Source organism: Tamandua tetradactyla, chromosome 7 (assembly GCF_023851605.1).
Source record: "Tamandua tetradactyla isolate mTamTet1 chromosome 7, mTamTet1.pri, whole genome shotgun sequence".
Classification (NCBI taxonomy): domain Eukaryota; kingdom Metazoa; phylum Chordata; class Mammalia; order Pilosa; family Myrmecophagidae; genus Tamandua; species Tamandua tetradactyla.
The window spans coordinates 170,263,424-170,286,041 of record NC_135333.1 but is presented as its reverse complement, the minus strand read 5'-3'; the positions used below and the strand labels follow the sequence as shown (position 1 = coordinate 170,286,041).

At 45.0% G+C, this 22,618-nt stretch overlaps 1 protein-coding gene across 1 annotated transcript in view; it reads right to left on the bottom strand.

The window, feature by feature from the left end:
* Positions 1-10,599, bottom strand: part of SLC17A8 (solute carrier family 17 member 8) — a 59,201-nt gene extending 48,602 nt beyond the window's left edge. The window contains exon 1 of the mRNA XM_077168163.1: positions 10,379-10,599. Coding sequence (XP_077024278.1) covers positions 10,379-10,479 — 101 coding nt within the window. The 5' untranslated portion in view covers positions 10,480-10,599. The remainder of the gene's footprint in view (positions 1-10,378) is intronic.
* Positions 10,600-22,618: the final 12,019 nt, after the last annotated feature.

The window sequence follows — 22,618 nt, the reverse complement described above, 5'->3', positions numbered from 1 at the left end:
GGCAAGGTGGAGATTCGAGTTTGATTCTTGGTACCTGCCTGTGCCAAAAAAAAAGAAAAAAAGGTCCCTCTTTAATTTTTTTAAGGAGGGATGTGAGAACTGTTACAGCAGTTGATAGAGAAAGGGGTCAAAAGGGTCAAGGAAGTGGACATACTATATGTGCTCATTCGAAAGTGTTGTGTACCCCATAAAAGCCATGTCCTTTAATCTGGAATCAATTTTGTAGGGTGGAAACTTTTGGTTAAATTGTTTCCATGAGATGTTTCACACCCAACTGTGGGTGTGGACTTTTGCTTAGATGGAGATGTGACTCCGCCCATTCAGGGTGGGTCTTAATTAGTTTACTGGAGTCCTTCAGAAGGGGAGACATTTTGGAGAAAAGACAGTTGCTTCAGAGCCTACAGAGATGTAGACATTTGAAGATGACTGGAGCGCCAACAGAGCGGACGCCTAGCATCACACGTTTGGAGATGTAAGTCGCAGCAAATGCTGCCATGTGCATTCCCATGAGATGCTAAGCAAACCAGAACCCAGAGTTGTGTCTGGGATGAGCTAAGCGAAAGCCCGTAAATGCTTAGAGGGGAAACCACTGGTATCAAGAGCTGGAAGCAACAGAACTGGGAATGAGGACCAGCAGACATCAGTACATGCCTTCCCATGTGACAGGCACTGGCCTTTCTCGAGTCAAGGTATCCTTCTCCGGATGCCTTAGTTTCTTCGCTTTTTGTTTTGTTTTTCAAAAAAATATTTTTATTGAGAAATATCCACATACATACAGTCCAACCATATTATACAATTAATGGTTCACAATATCATCACATAGTTGTGGATTCTTCGCCATTAGCATTTTTAGAACATTTGCATCACTCCAGAAAAAGAAGTAAAAAGAAAAGAACTCATACATCCCATGCCACTTATCCCTCCCTCTCATTGACTATGGTAGTTTAATCTACCCAATTTTTACCCTTTATCTCCCTCTATTATTTCTTTACTTTTTATCTTTTTTTTTTTTTACTCATATATCTATACCCCGGATAAAAGGGGCATCAGACATAGACCTTTCACAATCACACAGTCACACTGTAAAAGCTACACAGTTATATAGTTGTCTTTAAGAATCAAGGCTACTGGAACACACTTCTGCAGATTCAGGTACTTCCCTCTAGCTACTCCAACACACCATAAACTAAAGAGGGACATACACATAATGCATACAAATAACATCCAGGATAATCTCTCAACTCTGTTTGAAATCTCTCAGCCATTGAGGCTTTGTAGTTTCTCATTTCTCTCTTCCCCTTTTTGGCCAAGAAGGATTTCTCATTCCCATGATGCCAGGTCCCAGCTCAACCCAGGATTTCTGTCCCACATTGCCAGGGAGATTTACACCCCTGGGAGTCATGTCCCACATAGAGAAGGGAGGGCCATGAGCTTGTTTGTCATGTTGGCTGAGAGAGAGAGGCCACATCTGAGCAACAAAAGAGGTTCTCTGGGGGTGACTCTTAGGCAAAGTATAAGTAGGCTTAGCTTCTGTTTACAGGAATAAGCATCATAGGGGTGAACCCCAAGATCAAGGCCTCAGCCTTTTGAATCTGTTGCCCCACTGTTTGCAAGAATAGCAGGAATTTCCCAAATGGGAAAACTGAAGATTTCCTACTTTCTCCCCAGTCCCCTAAGGGCACTTTGTGGGTGCCTTAGTTTGGACATTTTTATGGCAATAGAACTTGTAACTTAATAAATTCCCTTTTTAAAAGCCATTCCATCTCTGGTATATGGCATTCCAGCAGTATTAGCAAACCAAAATACTGTAAGACCAGAAGCCCTTCCTCTAGTGGCTGAGGGAGATTCTCTTCATCAAAGAAATAAGGATGCAATGGAGAAGGCAGCACTAGTATCACTGATAGTAAGAGATGCTGTTACACAAATAGCCTTCCTAGTGATAATAAGGATGCTGAAACTCAAAAACAGAAGAGGCCAGTGGTAGCAATTAGCCATCAGAGGCAAGAGCGGCAAATTCAGAATGGCATTTGTGGGATTCGATTCAATGATGACTGACAGAATATGGCGGGTATCTCTAGGTCAACAAGGGTGCCGCTTACTACGTTTAGTTAGAAGAGATCAAGAACAGATGAACAGCAGGCTGTCATTCACCCAAACAGAACATCACAATCTCTTTCCCAGTTTCTAGACCAGAATTCGATGACTGAAGAAATAGTTGGGTGTCCATAACGAAGGACCCTACAACACCACAGGAAGAAACTATAGTAGGGACTCCCCCAGCCCTTCACCAAAGGAACATAAAGCCATTTATTCACAGAAACCCACACTGAAGAAAGGGGAACATCTGACTGTTTGAGGGCTGATGGATAAAAGGGTGAGCTGATGCTGATTTTCATGGACCTATAACACCTTCAGGGCTCTCCTGTTAGAGAAAATCATACATGGAGGCCTGCTGCAGACCCGTCTCGTAGTGGGGCAACTGAGTCCTTGGACCTAGCCAGCGGTCACTTCCCAAGTTTCCAAATGTATAATTGGTATGATTATACCGAGCATGTGGCAAAAACCTTACATCGGTTTCTTGATTTATAGGATTACAGCTATTGTAGTAGAAAAAGCCAAGTGGAAGTCCATGAAACTACCATCCCTGGCTAATATGATAAATCCAGAACAGAATTACAGAGATTAGTTCACTTTCAGACTTTTATTCACCAATCTGCCCCCCTACAAAAAAAAGGAAGAATGGATCAAAGCGGATGGTGGTGGAAACTTTACTTAATGTACACAGAATGCTGCTCTGGCTCTGGTGCCTTTTTTCCATATCCATTAAGGAGGATCAGAAGCTGTTTGCATTCATGTGAAATGAATGACAGTATATTCACAGCCTCGTGCTCTCTCATATTATAGTCAGAAGAGACTTTCTTGAGATCCTGCAGATCACATTAATCCTCTATATTGATGCCACCCTGTCTTTTAAACCTCCTGGGCAAGAAGCGGTAAGTCCTGTGGAGACCTCAGTAAAACACGTGTGCTCCAGAAGGCAGGAGACCATCACTCCAAAGATGCACAGGCCCTTCACGTGTGGGAAGTTCTTAGAGGGTTTCCAGAACACTCTCTTCAGAGTAAAGGCAAAGTTATTGCACTTTACACCTCCCACCACTAAGAAGGAAGCAAGATGGTTGCAGACATCTCTGGGTTGTGGAGGCAGTCTTCTTCACACTTGGGAATGTTGCTCTAATCTACGTAACGAGAAGCATAAAAGGCTGCAGGTTTTGATGAAGGCCAAAAGCAAGAAAGTTCTTGCAGCAGGTCCCAGCGGCAATAGGAGCAGCCCTGGCACTTGGGCTGTGTTATCTGCCGTGCCCATGGCACTAAAGGAATGCGGACAGGAAAGAGAGCATGTGAAGTCTCCAAGAAAACCCAAAGAGAAAAAAGGAAGGTGGGGGGGGCAGGGGAGGGGAAAAGGAAGGCAGGAGGTGTCAGTCTGAAAGTATTATGTACCCCAGAAAAGCCATGTTTTGATCCTGATTCAATCTTGTGGAGGCAGCCATTTCTTTTCATCCTGATTCAGTAATGTAGGTTAGAATCTTTGGATTAGATTATCCTCATGGATATGGGACACACCCAATTGTAGGTATTAACTTCGTTTGGATGGAGATGTGACTCAATCCATCCCAAGTGGATCTTGATTAGTTTACTGAAAGCCTTTAAAGGAGCAAACATTTTGGAGAAATGACAGAAACCTGGAGCTGACAGAGACGACAGAGTCTAGAGAAACAAGAGAAGCCTCAAAGCCGACAGAGACAGCAAATGCAGATGCTTGGTTACTTTTAAAACAATTGCTTAAGAGAACAGAGACATGGATGTTTGGAGATGCGTGGAGCCCAGCAGACATCATCATAGATATTAAGCCAGCCAGAACCGGAGAGAGCCAAGGGAAGCCAAGGGATGAAAGCCAGCCCTGGAGAGGCAAAGTGAGGGACCCCCACAGGAACAGAGGCTGAAGGCAATGGAGCCCAGGAGCAAGGGACCAGCAGATACCAGTTACGTCACTGCCCAGCTGACAGAGGGGTTCCTGACCCATTGGCCTTTCTTCAGTGAAGGTAACCTCTTCTTAGTGCCTTAATTTGGACACTTCCAGTTCCTTATAGCTGTAAACTTGTAACTTATTACATTCCCCTTTTGAAAAGCCATTCCAGTTCTGGTATATCGCATTTCAGCAGCTTGCAAACTAATATAGAAAGGAATGGAAAAAGAAACCCAATAGGAGAATATAGTATAGGGCACTAGGATTCTGGAAAAAGGTTATGCCATCCAAAGTAGAGAAATGTACAACATTCAAACACAGCTCCTTGTATGCTACTGAGCTCTGGTACAGATGGAATATCTGATAATGGCATATCAAGATACCATGCAGCCAAACCTACCAAGTTATAAGGTCCATCACAAAATGGACCATTTTGTGGTCCATGTCAGAACATACAGGCTCCCATGTGGCTTATGACTGTTGAATCTCTCTTTGGATGGTGCAACAGTGACTCAGTGGCAAGAATTCTTGCCTGCCAGGTGGAGATTCGAGTTTGATTCTTGGTACCTGCCTGTGCCAAAAAAAAAGAAAAAAAAAGGTCCCTCTTTAATTTTTTTAAGGAGGGATGTGAGAACTGTTACAGCAGTTGATAGAGAAAGGGGTCAAAAGGGTCAAGGAAGTGGACATACTATATGTGCTAGTTCGAAAGTGTTGTGTACCCCATAAAAGCTGACAGGAGGGAAAAAAACTCGAGCTTAGTTCCTAGATGGGTCATTCTGGAATGCGAGGCCAAGCCGAATATGGACCGCTGCTGCACCGCAGCCCCACTCGGGGATGGCCCTGAAGGGCAGTGGTGAGAGGGAATCCTCCCAACAGGTAGTGCTTTGGGAAGCCGAGTTGGTCTTCTGCTTGTGCGGAAGGAGAAACAGCCCAAGGTGAGGCTGTCCCTGGACTCACAGGCAGTGTCATGGCTACGCTCACAGGTCAGGGCCTGGAAAGAACAGTATTGGAAGATTCGGAAGAAGGAAATCTGGGGGAAAGACATGCGGATGAAGCTATGAGAGTGTGCACAGAGTGTGAAGATCTTCAGATTGCACATGAACAAGCATTAGAGAGCAGCCTCTTGGAAAAGGAACTATACAACGGATGGATGGAATGACTTGGCCGGTTGCTATCTGCAGACTTTGTCGTCGGCCACACGTGAACTTGTGAATGGAGTAACCATAGGGGCAGAGATGGAAGGTCTGTGTGGGCTCCCACTCACCAAGGCTGACCTGGCTACTGCTGCCATCAGCCACAAAACCAGCACTGAATCCCAATTCCCTACAATCCCACAAGGAGACAAACCAGCCTCTTGGGGGAAAAAGCTATCTGCTCCCTTCCATCCTGGAAAGGGTAGTAGCTCTTCCTAATAGGGTCTGACACTTATTCTACCCATGAGTTTGCCTCTCGAGCCAGTATCACTATCTGAGGACTCAGTGTGCCTGGTTTTCCTGCAGAGGATTCCAAATAACACCTCCTTGGATCAAGACACCTAATTATGTCAAAAAAGTGCAGTAGTGGCACAGGATGACGGGACCCGTCGTCCGTGTCATCCCCCACATCATCCAGGAGCTGACGGCCTCTTAAAGATGCCACCGAGGAGATAAATCGCCATGAGGAGAAGGAGCTAGCCTTCAAGAAGCAGGACATTCTACAAACCAGATTATATGGTGCTAGGGCCCCAAAAGGTAGAATGCATGGGCCTGAGAAATAAGGGGTGGCGGTAGGAATGGCCCCACTCACCACGTGAAAGGACCCCATCTCTTTCACTTTGACCCAGAGGTCTAGATTCCCGAGGCAGGAAGCTTTTCTGTAGGGAACACGGTGCAAATCCCACCAAATACACAGCTGAGACTGCTGCCCTTGTCTCCCCCGGGTCCTCATGCCACGATCGGAAGGCAAGTCGAGGAGTCACCACAGGGTAAGGGTGATTGATCTCGAGGCTCAGGAAGACTTAGGAAATACAGGAAATGGGAGCAGGAAGAGACGCGTTTGATACTCAGGTTATCTACAGGTGCATCTGCTGATGCTGTCGTGCCCAGTTTTAACTGTAAATGGGCCAATCATCATGACCTGATAAGGATATGTCAACCAAAGGCCCACAGCCCTCAAGGGTGACAGTCTGGCTGAACCCACCGAGCAGGAAGCAGCAGTGCTAGCTGAGAGTGAGGAGAATCAAGAGTGGGTGGAGAGGAAGGACCAGCCGCAGGGATGGGCACTGGATGTGTCCGACGAACTCTTCTCTTAAAGATTCCTCAGGAATTAATACCACAGGCTCCTGGCGTGGTGTTTATGGATGGAGTGAACCTGGGTGAGAAGCAAGGAGATCTGAGGGTGCAGTGCAGGGGTCTGTGGCAGACAGTGGGGCTCCCCAGACCCATCTGATCAGGTCGGCCCTTCCACAGCTGCTCCATTCTCAGCCCTGCCAGGGCAGCCATGGGCAATGACGGACCGAGGCAAATATATCAAAGACCAGCCACCGTGCCGCAAAGGGACAGCTCAGCTAGTGCAGCTTCTCTCCCGAAGCCCAGCTCTGTGGATTCAGCTCTGTAATAACCAGACACATCCTGGCCCCCTCTTCCTCACAGTTTCACGGGAAGCACCCCCACCCACCCACCCCATAAAGCACACCCTAGGCTCACCCAAACCCCTGTGGGAGGCTTTGCTTTCCGGGAACCCTACACAAGACAGAGGTGGAGTGAAATAAAGCCAAGGAATCAAACAAAGCAGGGAGGAGGGGTAGTGAGGGAGTCGGAAAGAACGTGAGCTTCATCTTTAGACAGAATGGTCTGGGAAGTCCTGCCTGGGAGGACGGGCTTTGAGAAGAGACTTGAAGAGAGTGAACGAATGAGCTGTTGTGCTATTTGGGATAAAAGCGTGTGGGTAAAGGGAGCAGATTAGTGCAGAAGCAGAGACAGGAGTGGGTCGGAGCTGCTCCACTAACAGCAAGGAGGCTCATGTGGTGGGTGGGACTGAGTAAGGCCGGAAAAGAAAGTCCGATGAAGTCAGAGGCTTCTCTGATCACGCGTGGAATCGATGGTCATGGGAAGACCACTGGCTTTAACTCTGAGTGAGTGGGAAACCGGGGGGAGGTTTTGAGCAGGGGAGAGATGTGACCTGACTTTGTTTTAATAGAATCGCCCCTGCTGCAAGGGCAGAAGCCAGTTACCTGAAGTCCTGCAGGCAAGAAGTAACTGATGGTACAGCAGTCCAGTGTCCCTATCAGAGCCGCCCGCTAGCACACCTGCCTCTGCCGATGTAGCAGGAAGTGCGTATCTAGGACACGTTAGGTAAACAACTGCTGTAGGCTGAGAATGGACATGCACAGGGATCGGTTCCTCTCTGTGAGGGAAAGACATAAATCCCGCTACGGAGCGCACACTTCGCCCTCGGCCTGCCATGGGGACGTCTTCAGTATTACAACTGCTTAGGAGACAGACCCATACTTGCCATAAAGTTCAGAGGTCACTAGCTATACTGCATCCCAAGTAACTACCTACATCGAAACAAGTGGTTAAGTTTCAAGACAGCAAATCAGAAAAAGAAAGATACTTGGTTAAGGAGCCAACAGAGTGAAATGATTAAGAACAGGGAGCACAAAGCATCTGGTTTGAAACCCAGCTTGCCACTTAAAAGCTGCGTGACCTTGGGCAAGCTACTTAACCTCCCTGTGCCTCAGTTTCTTCATCTGTAAAATTGTGATGATAAGATTACACATTATCCACTTGATAGGTGGTTGTGAGAATTACGTGTTTGCCACTATGACTTTATTACACATAAACAATTAGAGGACACTCTATTGCCATTTAAGTTGAACAAATCTGCATATCAATTTCTGGACAATTATTCCTGAATTTAATGTCTTCTTTGCCTCTGTTCCAACACTGGATTATAAGTGAGTGCATCCTCTTCCTTCCTGCACATCTAAAATATCGTACCTTTACCTGATGCATGGTTTAGCTGCCTTTTATCAATGACTGTTCTCCAGGGAGAACAGCCACCTGAGAGAAGGTGGCTCCACCTGAGATCTCTCCACTGCTGCCCCATGAACTTCCCACTCCCCTGGCTGCAAGGAATATTCCTGATGAAAAAGCATTATTAGAGACATCACATCAGTTCACTCATCTATGGCCTTTATGATTTACACCGCAGCTAAATGAGAAAGCAGGGAGCTCTTAACTTCTGGATGCCCCTGCCTCTTCCAAAACAGAAAACAGTTCTTTGTGATATTTTTTTTTAACCTTGGATTCTGCCAAGTAGTTTTACGTGGAAATCAACAAAGTGAGGCAATGCCCATGATGTGTCAGGTTCTGGGCAAAGCATTTTACATCCAATTACCATACTGAATCCCTGTGCCACTATCTCCACTATCAGCTTGACGTTTCCACGGAGCCAGGGGCAAAGCTGTCCCCCTGGCAGAGCCCCCGCTGAGGGTCTGTGCGAAGAGCTGAGGATCCATCCACGTGGACTGCCAGTCAAGTAAAGCCTTTCCTTCCTTCCTGTGCTAGTAAGTTCTCTCCAGAGACGGCTGAAAGAAGAGGTCTGCGTTTGGTCCTAGTTTTCTAAAACGATTCTACAGTTATGACAACTCAGAGCATTTATTTCGCAAGTCCTATGCCTCAAGTACTACGTGAGTCGTTGCTCTGTTGCTTTGTGATGCAATCGAGGAAGTTGTTCAGACTCCCAGACACAGAGCTCAATTTTTGTTTGTGGTCACAAAATTTGGAAATTATTAATTTTGTTATCTCCATAAGAAAAGTAATCCTTTGCAAACAAAAGGATCCTCAAGTGGCTACCCCATTCAAACACAGCAAAACCAGCTCTTAGGATGCTTCAGAAAAAAATAGGAAGCATCCTATTTAATTGCTTATTTTTTTTTTTAAAAAAAAGCAATTAAATTTCAAAGGAAGGAATTAAACTTGGTTTTGAAAAGAAAATTCTCAAGTTTTTTTTGTCTAATATTTTATAAAATAAGGCAGAATTTGCTGTTTATAACGAGACAATGATCCAAAGTCATGGCTTTTATTCCTGACTGTCATTGTTATCACTTGAATAAACCAATTAGGCTATTGTGCCTTCTTTTTTGCATTTTTAATCAGATGGATACCACAATAAGACGTCACCTGGTGAGTGCTCAAGACAAAGCACTCTTAGAAGAAAGTGCTATTATAATTATTTCCTAGGTTTATCCACTATCACTGCGCTAGGTTTTAATCTGTACCTGATAATTCAGTGTAGATCTGATTGAAGTCTTTTTGTTTTTAATTACTAAATTAATAAGGTGTTCAACCCAATTCTCTTATTATGAAAGCTTATCAAAAGTGATGCATAGAAAATTTAAAACACCCAAAATGGAATGAGTCTATTTGCCTAGAGTTAGTTCTTTCAATGTAAAAGTTTTTAAATTTAAGAGATAACATAGAAAAGTTGAAAGGAGATACTAAATGGCATTTTCACTCATAAATATTAGAAATAAACATTCAAACATATCAAAAGCTTATCAAAGGTATTTTTCACATTCTTTTTCATAAGATAAAGGCATTATCCTACCTTTTACACAAAAAACATTGATTATTTCATCTATAAAACCTCAGAAGGCATTTATTGTGTCCACAAATTCACAAATTTAAATGTCTCATCAATTCATTCATCTTATGGTAAACATTGTTTCCAACAAAAATATAATTTACTTTAAAAAAAAAACAAGATTTATTTTTTGATGTGCCCGTAAACCTTATTCAATTCAATGACATTACTTAAACATTTTCTCAAGAAAACCATGTGAGATTTTCTACTTTAAATACTGCTTTAAGTTACCTTCCTTAAACTATTGTGTAACTATCCTTCCTTTTGAAAACTACAAGATCAGGAATCACTTTACATCGTTTATATACGCAAAGTTAAAAAATTTTGCAAATATTTCATTTTCATTTTTAATGAAAAATAAAGTGAAAAATTCTTAAAAATTTATTTTTGCTCAAAGCATAATATTTGTCATTAGTGTTTAATTAACATAAAAGATCTCTCTAAACCTTTTCTACATTAGTACCAGACGCATTCTGTGCAATATATCACCAGGGAGTGCTCATCCTGCCATATAAACAGAGCCCTTGTCTTGGTATTTTCCTAATTCCACCTTGCACTTGTGATGCATCTTCTTTTCCTCCTGGCACAGACCGCTGGAGCGGGAAGGGGCTTCAGAGGCCACCTAACTTGACCCCAGCCCTCTTCATGACACTGTGGTTTTAAAAATGCGATACCGACAATGTGAAGCTACTGGCAATAATCCAAAAGTTTGCAGTCCCACTTTACCTTTGTATCATCCCCAGCGAAGCTCCCACGGCGCTCTTCACTCTTTCCTTTCCAGGTTTCAGAATTTTTTCTTTGAAGGTCTGGAGCGCTTTGAAAGGCATTGTGAGCGGAGGGAACGGCCGGCCGGGCTGCTGGCGGCCCACCGCAGGGTCCGCCCTCCTCCTTCTCCTCCTCTGCTGCCAGCACCGCGACCACCCCGCTTCCCTCGGCGAACCCCTTGGAGTCAGTTCCACCGAGGTGACGCCTTATGAGCAAAAAGGAGAAATCCTATCCAGATCGCCCAACATGAGACACCCTCCACTTCCAGAAAAAGCTCCGAGAGAAGGTCCAGGCTGTCTGCGAGGGACCTCGGCTCAGCCACAGCGTGAAGGGGCGCAGCCCAGGCGGGGTGCGGGGACAGCGGCAGCCCCTGCACGCCCCGCGCCCCTCCCGCGCCCCCGCCCCGCGCAGTTCGCCCCTCCTGCGCCGTCCGCGCCCCCCGCGCCCCAGCTGCGCCCCCCGCGCCCCACCTGTGCCCCTGCGCCCCTCCTGCGCCCCCCGCGCCCCCCCAACCTGCGCCCCTCCCGGCCCCCCGCGCCCCTCCTACACACCCCGCGCGCCGCCCGCGCCCCCCGCGCCCCACCTGCGCCCCCGCGCCCCTCCCGCGCCGTCCGCCCCTCCCGCGCCCCCCCGCGCAGTCCGCCCCTCCTGCGCCGTCCGCGCCCCCCGCGCCCCACCTGCGCCCCCGCGCCCCTCCCGCGCCGTCCGCCCCTCCTGCGCCCCCCGCGCGCCGCCCGCGCCCCCCGCGCCCCTCCTGCGCCCCCTGAGCCCCTCGTCCCTGCTGCGCCGCCCGCGCCCCCCGCGGCCCCCGCGCCTCCCGCCGCGAGCGCTGCTTCCCGCTCAGCACCTGCCTCTGCCCCCGGGCTTCCCCCCGCGCGCGGGGCGCAGCCTGTAACACCCCGACAGCCTCCGCCGGCCTGCGCTCTGGCCCTGCACACGGGCGCTCCGCCGCTCCGGGTCCTCCGTCCCCACGCGGGGGCCGGGAGTGTGGGTGTGGTCCCCGCAGGACCCGGCGCCGGCGGGCTGAAGGCGGGGCCCACGCTGCAGACACGTAGGGGGGCGTCTCTGTCCCCGGCCCGCCCGCGGGGCAGCGTCTCGCAGGGCGCATGCCGGGTGCCGTGGGCCGTCTAACCCGAGACGAGGCACCGGCCCGGGCGCCTGCTTCGAGCTCAGCACCGGCCCCAGCGTAAGCCCACGCCCGCTCGCAGGGCCCACCAGTCCCTCGGACTAACCCGAGCCCGGTGCCCTGGCACTCCTCTCTGCATCCGCAGCTCGCGAACTCACCTGGGCAGTTCCCTCTGTAAGCTGCGCCTCTGCCAGGGAAACTCTTCTCACCCTTCAGCTGGGCAACTTCTGGGGATCCTTAAGTCTCAGAGGCGTCGCTTCCTCTAGAAAACCTCATAGTCAGGGCCAGGCGTCCCTCCTCATGCCCCTCATCGCCTGTTGCTCTCCCGCGGTATGGCATGCAGTGGGTGTCACCTAAGTGCTGAAATAATGCACGTCACCCGCGCTTTAACGGGCAGCACGATGCTGTCCCCATAAGTGACGCTGCGCAGAGCAGCAGCCTTGGTGGGGAGGGCGGTGGCGAGAGGCCACTGCTTCCGTACCCTCGTCTGCCCTGATGACAGACCAAGTGCGCTCAGACTGCCCACGAGTCCTCTCCGTGGGACCAGCCTCTGTCCTCTCCCAGGGACAAGCCAGCAGGCCAAATCCTTCTTCGCAGTTTGAATTAAGTTAAACCAAGTCAGAGCTGGTTCCTCAGTAGGCTAAATCCTACTACCAATAGTAACCGGCATATTATTCTCATTATTGCTAAGATTTTCTGAGCTTTTTCTGTGGTGCAAACTCTGTGCCACGCACTCTTTAAGAATTATCACAGTCTTCCCAGTACGTCCCGAAAGTTAGTAATTTACCAGTCTCTCCAATTTTACAGACAGGAAATTGAGGCAAAGAGGGGTTAGACTCACCTGTGATCACACAGCTAGCTAGGAAACAGCGAAGTGAGGTATCGGACCCAAACAGCCTTCTCCGGCTCTCTGTGCCCGCTCACGCTCCCTCTTCCTCCCCCTTTCTGAAAGTCTGAAGCTGTTATGTAGTCCAGAAAAGCCATGTTTTTAAATCCTGATTAGATATAGTAGGGTGGAACTCTTGATTAGATTGTTTCCATGGAGATGTGGCACACCCAACTGTGGGTGTGACCTTTTGATTAGAGGAAGACGTGATTCCACCCACTTAAGGTGGGTCTTGATTCATTTACTGGAGTCCTTTAAAAAGGGGAACACTTTGGAGAGAGCTCAGAGCTGACTGAGACCCAGATGTCTGGAGATGCTTGTAATGCCAACAGAGAAAACTGACACCAGACACGGGCGTTTGGAGATGCGGAGCCCAGCAGACGTCGCCATGCCTTCCCATGAGATGCTAAGCAACCAGAGCCCAGAGCTGTGTCCTGGAGGAGCTGAGTGAAGGCCACAGTCGCTGACAGAGGAAGCCCTTGGCATCAGTAACTGGAAGCGATGGAACAGGGAAAGGACCAGCAGCAGCCACGTACCTTCCCATGTGACAGACAAGGGCCTTTCCTGAGTCAAGGTACCTTTCTCTGGATGCCTTAGTTTGGACATTTTTATGGCTTTAGAACTGTAAATTTGTAACTTAATAAATTCCCATTTTAAAAGGCATTCCATTTCTGGTATATGGTATTTCAACCACATTTAGCAAATGAAAACACTCTTTAACAACTTTATAGAGGTATATTTTGCATATCATGTATTTCATCCATTCACGTGTACAATTCAATGATTTTTAGTAAATTTTCCAAGTCATGCAGTCAACGTCATCATAAAGCAGTTTTAGAGCATTTCCATCACTCCAATAAGATCCCTCGTATTTACCTCTAACTCCCATCTCCTATCCTCCACCCTTCCATCCTCCACGCACATCCTGCCCCCGCCCCCCCCCACCGCTGGCCATGCCAATCCTCCCTCACCCCAGGCAACCCCCAATCTACTTTTTGTTGCTATGGTTTTGCCTTCTCTGGACACTTCATGAAACAGAATCTGCAATATGTTGTCTCTTATGTCTGCTTCTTTCACACAGTACAATGATTTTTAGGTTTGTCCATCTCATAACATTTCTTAGTAGCTCATTCCTTTTTATTGTTGAATAATATTTCATTGTATGGATGTATCATGTTTTGTCTGAGTTGATAGACTTTTAGCTTGTTTCTGATACATGGTTATTATGAATAATGCTGGTAAGAACCTTTGTGTAAAATTATTTGTCTTAACGTTTTCATTCCTCTTGTGTATAGACCTAGAGTGGAATTGCTGGATTATATGATAACTCCATGTTTAGCTTTGTTTTTGTTTTTTGCATGGGCAGGCACCAGGAATCGAACCTGAGTCTCCAGCATGGCAAGTGAGAACCTGCCTGCTGAGGCACGTGGACTGCCCCATGTTTAGCTTTTTAATGCCACATTATTTCCCAAAGTGGCTGCACCATTCTACATTCCCCCCTGCAGTGTAAGGATTTACGTTTCTCCACATCTCACCAACTTTTGTTATTGTTTTCTTTTTTATTGGAGCCATCCTATTGGGTATGAAATGTTATCTCATTGTAGTTTTAATTTGCATTTCTCTAATGACTGATGACATTGAGCATCCTGTTAGCCACTTGTGTATGTTTTTTGGTGAAACATCTATTTATTTGAATCTTTTCCCTATTGTTAAATTTGGTGAAACATCTATTGATTAGAATCTTTTGCCTTATTATTGAGGTAATAAGTATATATTCTGAATGAAAGTCCTTTAGCAGATAGGTGTTTTGTAAATATTTTCTCCTCATCTATGTTGTGTCTTTTCATTATCTTAATGGTATGTTGTGAAATGTAAAATTTTTGAATTTTGATGAAGTCCAATTTATCAATTTTTTTCTTTTCAATTTCACCATGCTTTTAGTGTCTTATCAAAGATACCTTTACCCAAACTGAGGCCACAAAAATTTGTTTTCTTCTAAGAGTTTTATTGTTTTATCTCTTACATTTAAGTCTGTGATCCATTTTGAGTTCATTTTGTGTATGTTCCTTTTGCATTTGTATCCAGTCATCCCAGCACTCTTTGTTAAAATGGCTATCCCTTCCCTAATGAACTGCCTTGACACCTTTGTCAAAAATCAATACATACAACAATTTAAAATCAATGCATATGACAATTTACTTCTGGACTCCCAAATCTACTCCACTGATCTATATAGTTATTCTTATGCCAATACCGCATTGTTTTGATGAATGTAGCTTAGAGGTGCTTTTTAAATTGAAACGTGGAAGTCCTCCAACTTTGTTCTTCTTCAAAATTCTTTTGGTCTTTTGTATTTCCATATAAATTTTAGGAGCAGCCTGTCAGTTTCTGCAAAAACTCCTGTCCAGCCCTGGACTGTTAAAGGGATAGTTTCTGGCTGCCAACCCTTGCCACCTGCAACCTCCCGAGACTGAGAACTCTAAGGCCCCACCCAAGCACCTATCTAATCACTCTGTCAAACAAGCCTTTACCTGTTTCCAGAAAGCTCACTTCCACCAAAAGCAAGCACAATCAAAATGAAATATGCTAAATACATTCTCTTGCTATAGAAAGTGTCCACCGGTGAAGCTTCTAAACCCCAGATACCCTTATATTACTGTTCTCTGATCTTCGTAGAGCACATAAAAGAGAGCCCACTAGGCGAAGACCAGCTGAATCTCTCTACAGGGTCAAACTTTGCCGCGACCACTAACCACTCCTGCAGAATGTATTGCTGATGAAACACACCAGGATCTATAAAAGCTTCTTGGTTGTGATTAGGTGGTTGATAATGATAATAACCAACACTGATTGAGCACTTGTTAGGTGGCAGACTTTAAGCACTTAACCTGTTTTAAAGCACTTACTCCCTACAACCCACTATAGTAGGCACCATCATTGTGTCACCTACAGGTGGGGAAACTGAGGCACAGAGAGGCTAAGTAAACTTGATCAGGTTCACATAGATAGTGAACTGAGCAGAGATGGATTTTGTGCTGGTTTGAAAAGATTTATGTACCCTAGAAAAGCCATGTTTTAATCCTGATCCAATCTTGAGGGAGCAACCCTTTCTTTTAATCCCTATTCAATAATGTAGGTTGGAATCTTTTTATTAGATTATCTCCACAGGGTTGTGATATCCCCAGTTGTGAGTATTAAACTGATTAGATGGATCTATGACTCACCCATTGTGTTAGTTAGATTCAGTTGTCAACTTGGACAGGTGAGCATACCTAGTCTTGTTGCTGCGAACATAAGCCAATGGTACTTGAACCTCATTTGTTGCTAATTACATCTGCAGTCGGCTAGGAGGCATGTCTGCTGCCATGAGTGACGTTTGACTTAATTGGCTGGTGCTTAAATGAGAGAACACAATGTAGCACAGCTAAGCAGCTGGGCATTCCTCATCTCAGCACTCGCAGTTCAGCCCAGGCCTTTGGAGATGCAGAAAGAAGTCACCCCGGGGAAAGTTGTTGGAACCCAGGGGCCTGAAGAGAAGACCAGCAGAGACCATCCTGTGCCTTCCACGTAAGAACGAACCTCAGTGGAAAGTTAGCTGCCTTTCCTCTGAAGAACCAACAAAATAAATCCCCTTTTATTAAAAGCCAGTCTGTCTCTGGTGTGTTGCATTCCGGCAGCTAGCAAAGTAGAACACCCATTCTAGGTGGGTCTTGATTAGTTTACTGGCATTCTTTAAAAGAGGAAGCATTTTGGAGAAAGCTTCAGAATGACGAGAGAGCCAGAGCTACAGAGCCTACCCCAACCAGCGACCTTTGGAGATAAAGAAAGAAAATGGCCCTGGGGAAGCTTCATGAAAGCTGGAGAGGAAGCTAGCGGACATAGTGGCCATGTTTGACTTGTGCCTTTCCAGTTGAAAGAGAAACCCTAAATTTCACTGGCCTTTTTTGAGTGAAAGTTCTTGTTGGTTCCTTAATTTGAACATTTTTATAGACTTGCTTTAATTTGGACATTTTCACTGCTTTAGAGCTGTAAACTTATAACATTAAATTCCCCCTTTTTAAAAGCTGTTCTAGTTCTGGTATATTGCGTTCTGGCTGCTAGCAAACTACGACAGATTTGAACTCAGAAGTCTGGCATCAGAGCCTTTATCCTTAATTTCCACACCATAGCTACTGATAATAGAGACAAGAAAATACAAAGCCAAAATTCCTAGAACTGAGACTCATTATTCATGTATTCATTCACTCCAGGTCTTTGAGTGCCTGCTGTATGCCAAACCCTTCCGAGGCGCTGGTGATAGAAGGTTGAATTGTGATATTCCCTTTGAGGAAACCCACCAGAAAATGAATGAGTCCATCAGTGTAGCGAGGCCCACAGAGGGGGCAGTGGGACAGCAGCATGGGCGCTGAGGCAGCCTGCTGATGGACGGGGCTTCTGAATGAGGAGATGGTGGTGTAAGCCTTTAGGATGAGAAAAAGACGAAATATGAGCACAAGTGTGCATGCACGTGACCTGCATGAGCGCGCAGGGCAGCTGGGGAAACCTGCCCAGCTTCAGATGGCTGGTGAACCCACGCGGTGGAAACAAGGCAGGAGAGGTGATCCTAAGCTCTATAATTCAGTTGCTCCTCGCCTCAAAATATCAAATGCTGCAAAAATAGAAGAAAACTTGTATAACTCAGAACCCCTTGAAACCCCTGAAACAAGAGCTTTGGTCCATGCTGGGGATGTGCAGACTGCACGTATATATATTAGGAAAAAATCCAACCACTGAGAGATATTTGAAGGCTTCTGTCTGTGACTGAGTAAGCCTCTACTCTTAGAGAAAATAATATTAACTAGGACACGTTAGGAGTGCTTGCCCATTATCCTCACTCTCAGGGAACTTCCAGTGTCCCCCACCCCTCCTTCCTGCTCCTGTCTTAGACTCAACTTTCCTATCCTTGGGTGTCATGAAATACCCTTTATCTATAATGAATTGCCCTCTTTTTGCTTACTTTAGCTAAGATAATCTCTTTTACTCACAGAGAATCTTGTTTAATCCAGTTATTAAAAACCCAAATCTTGTAGTGCGAAGACTGCCCAGGCTGGGCCAGGTGGCGAGAGCAGGACTGGAGCCCCCAGCAGGAAAGCAAGTGGGCCTCACAGGCTGTGCATGAGCCTGACCGCAAGCCAAGGACACTGAGTCTGCTACTTAGGGGGGAGGTGCAAACAAAATCCCTAAGATAATATTTAGTCAAGAAATAATTTCATCAAATGCAAACAAATTATTAGGTGGAGAGTTTGTACCAGGATCAGCGGGAAGGACCATATTATTCACTGATTGGATGAGAGGCTCTGCAAGGGAATAAAGGTTAAGGAGAGAACTAATAATTTGGGGGTTCCTTCTCTCCTGAACTCCATGGCAGCTTTCCAGCTAGCCCCGTTTCCTATCCCAATTCCATCCTCCTACCCACCCTATGAAATGTTGAGACTAACATAAAAATTTCCATTTGTCCAGGACTTCTCTCAATCCTTTAATATTTGTATATTGTGGATAGCTATCATTACTACTGATCAGAATGTATATAAAACAACTTTTTCATAGTAATTCTCCCACATTTAATATTAATATTAATTCCCTTATTAACAGTCAAAACTTGTGTTCAAAGCACTGTCAAATGACTCATTTGATTCTCACAACAACCTGTCAAGCAAATAAGCAGATAAGGAAATCAAAAGTCAAATTTTGCCCAAGATAACCTGGCCGGTGGAATGCAGAGATGGGACTGAGTCCATAAGCCTGTCTCTTGAGTTGTGCTCACAATACACAATGTGTTGTGCTCTTATAGTTGTGCTGTGGGCAGTGAAGTGCCTTTAACATAACACAGGAGAGATGAATTCAGAAACTTTGTGTCTTTGAAAACTTTATTTAGTGCCTTAAAATAGATATGCTTTTGCTAGCTACTGTAGAAATTTTACAAATAAATAAAATGGGGTGTTAGTCTTTAAGATTACGTACCAGTCTGTTTGCTTTCATTAAAAAATTCCACTAAGAATTTCATCGGTGTGGTTAAAGTTGGCTGAGATTTTACAGTTTTATAAGATCTTTAATAGTTTTCTCATCAGATGTATCTTCATGCAAAACAAGAATTTGGTTTTCACTCTATTAAAATGACTGTTGTCTTGAATTATTTGTTTGCTGTTAGTGAAAAGCTATAAAAGGTTTTTTTTAACCATCTGAGAAATCCTAGATGACAAGAATCTATGTCTTATCAGACCAGTATACTTACTGATATGTAAAAAAAAAAGAAGTTCTGCTAAAAATTATGGAGAACTGATGGTAAAGTGAAGAGAAATGAACGTAACGTGCTGCTTACCAGCCCCTGGATTACAATTGTCATTGCCCACTCCAGTGTGCCCACGACCCCCTCCTAAAGGGAGGCTGGCGGGACCCTTATCCCACGCTATTGCAACTGTTTCCTTATCTGTTTTTTTCTGTCCTGAGTTTTATGATCTCCTTTCATTCCCACAAAGTAGAATGAGGAAGTAGATATGTCAAAGTAGTAACTAACCCCATTTTACAGGAGGAAGCTGAAGCTCAAACTCAAGAACTTGCCCACACTTAGTTTTTGGTGGGGCGCAGATTTACAACTCATCTGGCTACAGGTGCTCACGATAAAGTTTTGTAAACCGCTTCCAGCCACAATAAAGCATTGTAAACGCCACATCTCAGCTCGCTGTGGATTAGGTACAATAGCTCAGTAAATTTGTCTCTATGTTCATAAATTACAGGATTATTTTACTACTGTTAAAATCTACCTTATAATATTTTGCAAATATGAAGTTGCACACATGGACACACTGGAAACGTAGCAAGCTCTATTTTCCATCCATCATTGCCATTGCCTAAATATTAGGTGTCATTAATTTTTTCCCAATCATATTAATGAAATTTTAAGAGAAATGAACAAATAACCAAAATACAGATATTTAAATATCCAGCATGGACTCATTTCTTTTAAATATTGCACTGCTCGTAGAAGTCAAGTATTTACTTTAGAACACAAATTTCTTGTATTTACCATATTTACGAAATACTTTTTTTTTTTTGCATGGGCAGACAACAGGACTCGAACCCGGGTCTCTAGCATGGCAGATGAGAACTCTGCCTGCTGAGCCACCGTGGCCACCACCCTTATGAGACACTTTTAAGCTTCCTTCTTCACTGCCCCTAGAGCCTTCACCCCTCCAGGGAGCTCGGATGGGCTGATCCGGCCACCTCAGTGATGAAGCCGGAAGCAAGCAGAGCTGGAGGTGCTGGTTCTCTGGGGGCATGGGGCAATGCTCCGACACCAGCCACTGCTTTAATGGGATGGGCTTATCTACTCAATATACACTTGTTGAGGCCTTAAGCATGGGTTCTTACATTTCTGAAATGCTCGATAAAATATAAATTAGTAGCTAAAATAACGTCGGCCCCAGTTCTCACCTGCTTGCCGCCACTGGCTCCTAGAACAAGCTGCCGTTTCATCCTGCAGGACCCCAACTCCCAGAGCCCCCCGCGTAAGAAACTTACCTTCAGCGTCAGAGTCTGTTTTCTCCTGGACAGGCAATGGGTTCATTTTGCTTTAACATATATTACTACCTGAATGCTCTGAGTGCATGTTGTTTCAGGTTTAGTCTGAAGTCCCTCTTTGTGAGGGATCAAACCCCTTAGTGAGGAACTGGGGAAGTATTGGCTCATTTCAGTTTTGCTTTCCTCACCTGAGTGATGACTTGAAACATGATTCAGGGGTTACATAGGGTGTGTGCAAGACCAAAGCATCCTAGAAAATATTCTTCATTTAGTGAACGCAAATGTGTCGTAAGAATGTGACCTGAGAATGTGGAAGTCCAGATCAGAGAGGGTGTTTTGGAGCATTTCTCACCACCTTTGCTTTTCCTCAGATGCAGATGAAACCATGAGTGTCTAAATAAGTTCCATATGAGGAGCAGCGAGCAGTATTCATCTTTAAGATGAAGATAGGGCAAAACCCACACACCTTCGGCAAGTACTTCTCATAAGGCCATTTAATTTCCACAGACTCAACACCACTGGCTCGATATTTTTACTAATATCTACCATAGTCTGTCATTCAGAATACGAATCCTGGTGCGATGAGGGTTACTTGGGAGACAGTGACATCTTCTGGTAGTTTATAAACTAAGTGCAGCACATTTCTGCCGGATACCCACCTGCTCCCTTACTCCACCCCAGAAACCAGCCCCTGCTTTAATGGAATGCATTTATCTATTCTATATACATTTGTTGAGGCCTTAAGTATGGATTCTTAAATTTCTGAAATGTTCAATAAAGTATAAATTATTAGCTAAAATAACATTGTAGCTCAACTATTGTATTTGAGTTCTCTAGAGAAACAGAATCAACAGGAGATATCTGTAAATATGAGATTTATGAAGGTGTCGCATGCAAGCATGGGGATATAAGAATCCAAAGTCTATAAGGCAGGCTATGAAGCTGGCAGCTCCAATGAAGGTCCTCAAGGAAATCCCCAGAAGAGGCTGGCAGAAGCAGAAAGAGAGATTCTCTCTTCCAAATCCTCCTTAGCAGCCTTCAGGTGATTAGGTGAAGCATCACTCATTGCAGAGGACACGCCCCTTAGCCGACTGCAGATGTAGTCAGCTGAGGACGCGACCAACGTGCTCATGATTTAAGTCCATGAAATGTCTGCACAGCTACCGAGAGGCCCATGCTTGCCCATGTTGAATGAAATAAGCCAGAAACAAAAGGACAAATATTGTAAGGCCTCACGAATATAAACTAACTATACTGAGCACACGCTAAGACTTAAGTTGGAGAGCATAGGTTATCAGGGGATAAACTGATAGAGATTTGGCAATCAACAATTAAGGAGTACAGAACGTTCTATAAGGCTCATTGTAAAGGTTCCTAGACTATAAGCCCTTACAGTCTTACTACATATGATATTACAGTAGTCATATCTATGCCTGATTTTTAACTGCTATTTCTGAATTCTGAGATTTTGAGCTCTTTGTGTATAACCTGGTAGTTACCTGGAACATCGGGTATCTGTGTAACTCCTGAGACTAAGAGTTACACAGCTCAGAAAGTCAGCATTACTGCACACAGCAACTGTTAAACAAACTGAGAAAGAGATTAGACTCCAATGAATGAAGCTGAGCTGGTTAGGACTAAGGTAAATCAGAATATGGGGTAAAGGATGACCTTGACTGTATGATAAAACTTCAACTTCTGTGTGAGACCAAAGGAAGAGATGCTTATTTGGTCCAAAATTTAAATGTTCTGTAGCGCACTAACTAATTTAACCTGTATGTTCAGTTTATTTAAACAACATAATTACCTGGAGCCTAGATTAGAGAATGAGATCTTGTTATTCTGTGCAGGTTAATGTAATGCCCTGAAACATTCCAGAGTATTTTCAGCAGGAAATTAAAGGTATTTCCAAAGTCCCCTTAAGGGACTGGGGAAAAATAGGGAAATTTTCTATTTTCCTCCCTGGGGAATTCCTGATATTCTCTCAAGCATTAAGGGTTCCCAGTTTCATAAGCTGAGCCCTCAATCTTGAGGCGTACCCTTATGAAACGTATTCCTGCGAAGGAAACGCAAAGCCTGCTTAAAATTAGACCTAAGAGTCACTCCCGGAGAACTTCTTTTGCTGCTCAGATGTGACCTCTCTCTACGCTAGCTGAGCAGGTGAACTCACTGCCTTCCCCGCTATGTGGAGCATGAGCCTGGCCCTGGCATCATTGGATTGAGAAAGCCTTCTTGACCAAAAGGCTGAAAAAGAAATGAAACAAAACAAAGATTCAGTGGCTGAGAGATTAAAGGAGTTTAGAGGTCATTCTGGAGGTTATTTATGCAACATATAGACATTCCTTTTTAGTTCCTAGAGTGTTAGAATAGCTAGAAGGAAATATGTGAGATGGTTGAACTGTAATTCAGTAGCCTGATTCTTGAGGATGATTGCACAGCTACAGAGCTTTTATGGTGTGACTGTGTGATTGTGAAAACCTTGTAACTGACACTCCCTTTATCCAGTGTGTGGGCAGATGAGGAACAAAATAAAGACAAAAATAAATCAGCAAATATTGGGAGTAAAGGGGTATGGGACGTTTTGGGTGTTCTTTATTTTTGGAATAAGGAAACGTTCTAAAATTGATTGTGG